The 2,735-nt window shown below is 44.3% G+C and overlaps 2 protein-coding genes across 2 annotated transcripts in view; one reads left to right on the forward strand and one right to left on the reverse strand.

The window, feature by feature from the left end:
* The window catches only part of SARC_07490 (hypothetical protein), a 3,123-nt gene extending 2,038 nt beyond the window's left edge, over nucleotides 1–1,085 (forward strand). The window contains exons 2-4 of the mRNA XM_014298565.1: nucleotides 268–403; nucleotides 620–711; nucleotides 826–1,085. Coding sequence (XP_014154040.1) covers nucleotides 268–403; nucleotides 620–711; nucleotides 826–960 — 363 coding nt within the window. The 3' untranslated portion in view covers nucleotides 961–1,085. The remainder of the gene's footprint in view (nucleotides 1–267; nucleotides 404–619; nucleotides 712–825) is intronic.
* A 159-nt stretch (nucleotides 1,086–1,244) lies between these two features.
* SARC_07491 (hypothetical protein) lies at nucleotides 1,245–2,490 on the reverse strand. Its single transcript, XM_014298566.1, has one exon. The coding sequence runs from the start codon at nucleotides 2,295–2,297 to the stop codon at nucleotides 1,587–1,589; it is 711 nt and encodes a 236-aa protein (XP_014154041.1). The 5' UTR covers nucleotides 2,298–2,490; the 3' UTR covers nucleotides 1,245–1,586.
* Nucleotides 2,491–2,735: the final 245 nt, after the last annotated feature.

Genomic DNA, 2,735 nt, shown 5'->3' on the forward strand with positions numbered 1-2,735 from the left:
TCACTGGTGATTTGCAACTTCAAAAGTAACCTCCTTTCTATTATTTGTGATTTGCAACTTCAAAAGTAACCTCCTTTCTATTATTTGTATATAATGAAATCATTAATGGTACCAACCCAACTTATGCCGTAGTGTGATGCAGTATGGCCTGGATTATGTGCCAGTCTTTCCTACCGTTGAGTTTGTATAATGTAATCGACTTGCACATCACATAACAAGCACAGCTCATACTACGGTTACTCGTATGCCTTCTAATTTGTGCTGCAGGGAACTACTGAAGGCTTCATCGAGGCTCTTCACTCAATTTCAGAGAATTTCGACTCCCTCAAGAACGATGCTTGCGCGAATAAAACCCGTCTGGATGTACAAAAACTTGTCGCAGGGATCCTCGCCAAACAGACTGGTATGTGTACACCTTAGTTAATGTTAGCAGCGTCAGTCTCTCATATTATAAATGAAGACCAAATTGTGATTTGATCGCCCAGTGAAGGTTTTATGTCGAAGATGTAAGTTTCTTTGCCGTTGTGTACGATTCGCATTGGTGTTTCATTGTTGCTAATCTTTCAAAGCCAGTATTTATTTATTTCTGATATCGTCTTTGCTGACATCGGTCATATAGGCGAGAGCGAAGAAGAGTTCATCGCGCAGACATTCGATAAGGACGACACCTATGCGGAGGCGAAGGTCATGTTCCGGAACATGATTCTGAAGGTATGCGTGCATGTGCTCGCATACATTTCAGGCGGAGCTTTGTGTGTCGAGATTTGTTTGTTTTTGTGCAATTATCAAATTCAGATCTGTTTGAATACTGTTTTATCCTTGCAGGGCATGTTCGGCACACCGTCTGTGCAAATCAACGGCGTACCTGTTCAGAAGATTGGGTCAGCCATGAGCCTGGACGAGATCAAGGCTTGTTTCAAGGAGGTTGAGGATATGGCGGGGCCCGCTAAATTCCTATAAGACAGCAATATCGCAATCTCTTTTATATATATTATGTATACCCTAGTTGACAAGAGTAAGAACACAATAAAATGTCTACTGGCTCATTCTTTCATACTGGGGATCAAAGAGCTATACACATGCAACAATTGTATACGAGTTTGAAACAACCTTCTGGAGATTAGAAAGCGACTACACCTATCTTGGGCTATCTCTAGTGCCTGTAGTGATGCGACGAGTCGAAAGGTAAAGGTAACGGATAAAGCGTAGTAGTACAGCCAATACTAGTTTTTCTAGCAGAGCGATCAGAGGTGAGAGGTATCATATTTATTACCATATACAATGTCATGTCAATTTTGATTTGGAAGCGAGTCTAGTCAAACCTCGCATACCCATTAATAAAATATTCCATCGCCGACAAACGTTTCAGCGGAATATTAGTCCCATCAAGTATTCGATTACTTGTCAAGAGAATGAACCTCCTCGTTGTGGTGGCGTGTTATAAGCGTGTACATAGGCAACCTGCTGTCACCACAGGTGCAGGTGTTACAATTATCCTCGATCACAGAAGTCTACAGTTTCCACAGGTTATGTGGCGGTGGAGGAAATTCGGGTAGAGTGTGCGTGGGAAGGGGAGTCTCGCGTGTTTAAGGGGCCTCCTTGCACACACATGTGGGGCAATTGTCCTCGTCCATAACATTCCCGTACTCACAGAAGACAGTACAGACAGGTCCACACTCGGGTTCGCCAGCGTCAAGGCAGATAGCCTCCTCGTACGACTCGCAGAACACTTCGGTACAGGCGGCCACGCCATCACCACCGCACGTGCAAGTGTTGCACCCATCGAAGTAGAACTCACATCCCTCGGCACAGAACTGAGGTGCCTCCTTACACTCGCATGTATCACAACCATTTTCATCAACTACATTACCGTTCTCACAGTACTTCATACACAGTGGCATCTCAGCGCACACATCAACAGGCTCAACAGGCTCTGCACACTCGCACAAGTCGCAACCGTTCTCATCCTTTTTGAAGCCCTCCTTGCAGTACATCATGCACATAATGCCAGAACATTCAAAAGTCTCACTCTCCGCTGGTACGGGGTACAGTTCAAGATCGTCAATACACATGGCATCTTCCATCTCCTCCTCACTACACACCATCTTGGTACAAGCCATATCCCCATTTTCCAAGCACATACACTGATTACAACCGTCGAAGAATGTCTTACAGTCCTCGGGACACTTATCACTAGCCAAAGGCTCGTAAATGTCGCTCTCATACGCTCGTGACGACATGGCGTCGGCCAACTGCAGGCAGGCAAAAGCCGCCACAATAAACGCAACACAGTTCATTATTGAAAATATTTAAAGGAAGAATGAGGGTTTCAAAATCTATGAGCAAGGATATATATATATGCGCGTGCATATTTTGATATTTTTTCACCGTGCGGTTGAAATTGAAAATTCTGCTGGAAAATCGAATATGTGTGCGACACAGAATTTCATTTTCAGTCCAGAATTGTTTGAGAGTGGTCTCACAATTCGAGAATCACAATCAAAAATGAAAAAACTGAAAACAACTCAAAGGAGTATGACTATGATACGGTTAAGGGCGGCGCGAGTGATTGGGCGTGAGCTTGCTGTCCAATAGACGTTTGGTGAGGTATGTGTACCCCGGTACCGCATATGTATACTTCAAATCATTAATATACCAATCACACAGCAGGAAGCAGGTAGACAGACAGTTGCCAGACACACGAGTCCACGACTCACGAGAAGTGACGAAGGCCG

This window comes from Sphaeroforma arctica (genome assembly GCF_001186125.1).
Source record: "Sphaeroforma arctica JP610 unplaced genomic scaffold supercont1.598, whole genome shotgun sequence".
NCBI classification, from domain to species: domain Eukaryota; class Ichthyosporea; order Ichthyophonida; genus Sphaeroforma; species Sphaeroforma arctica.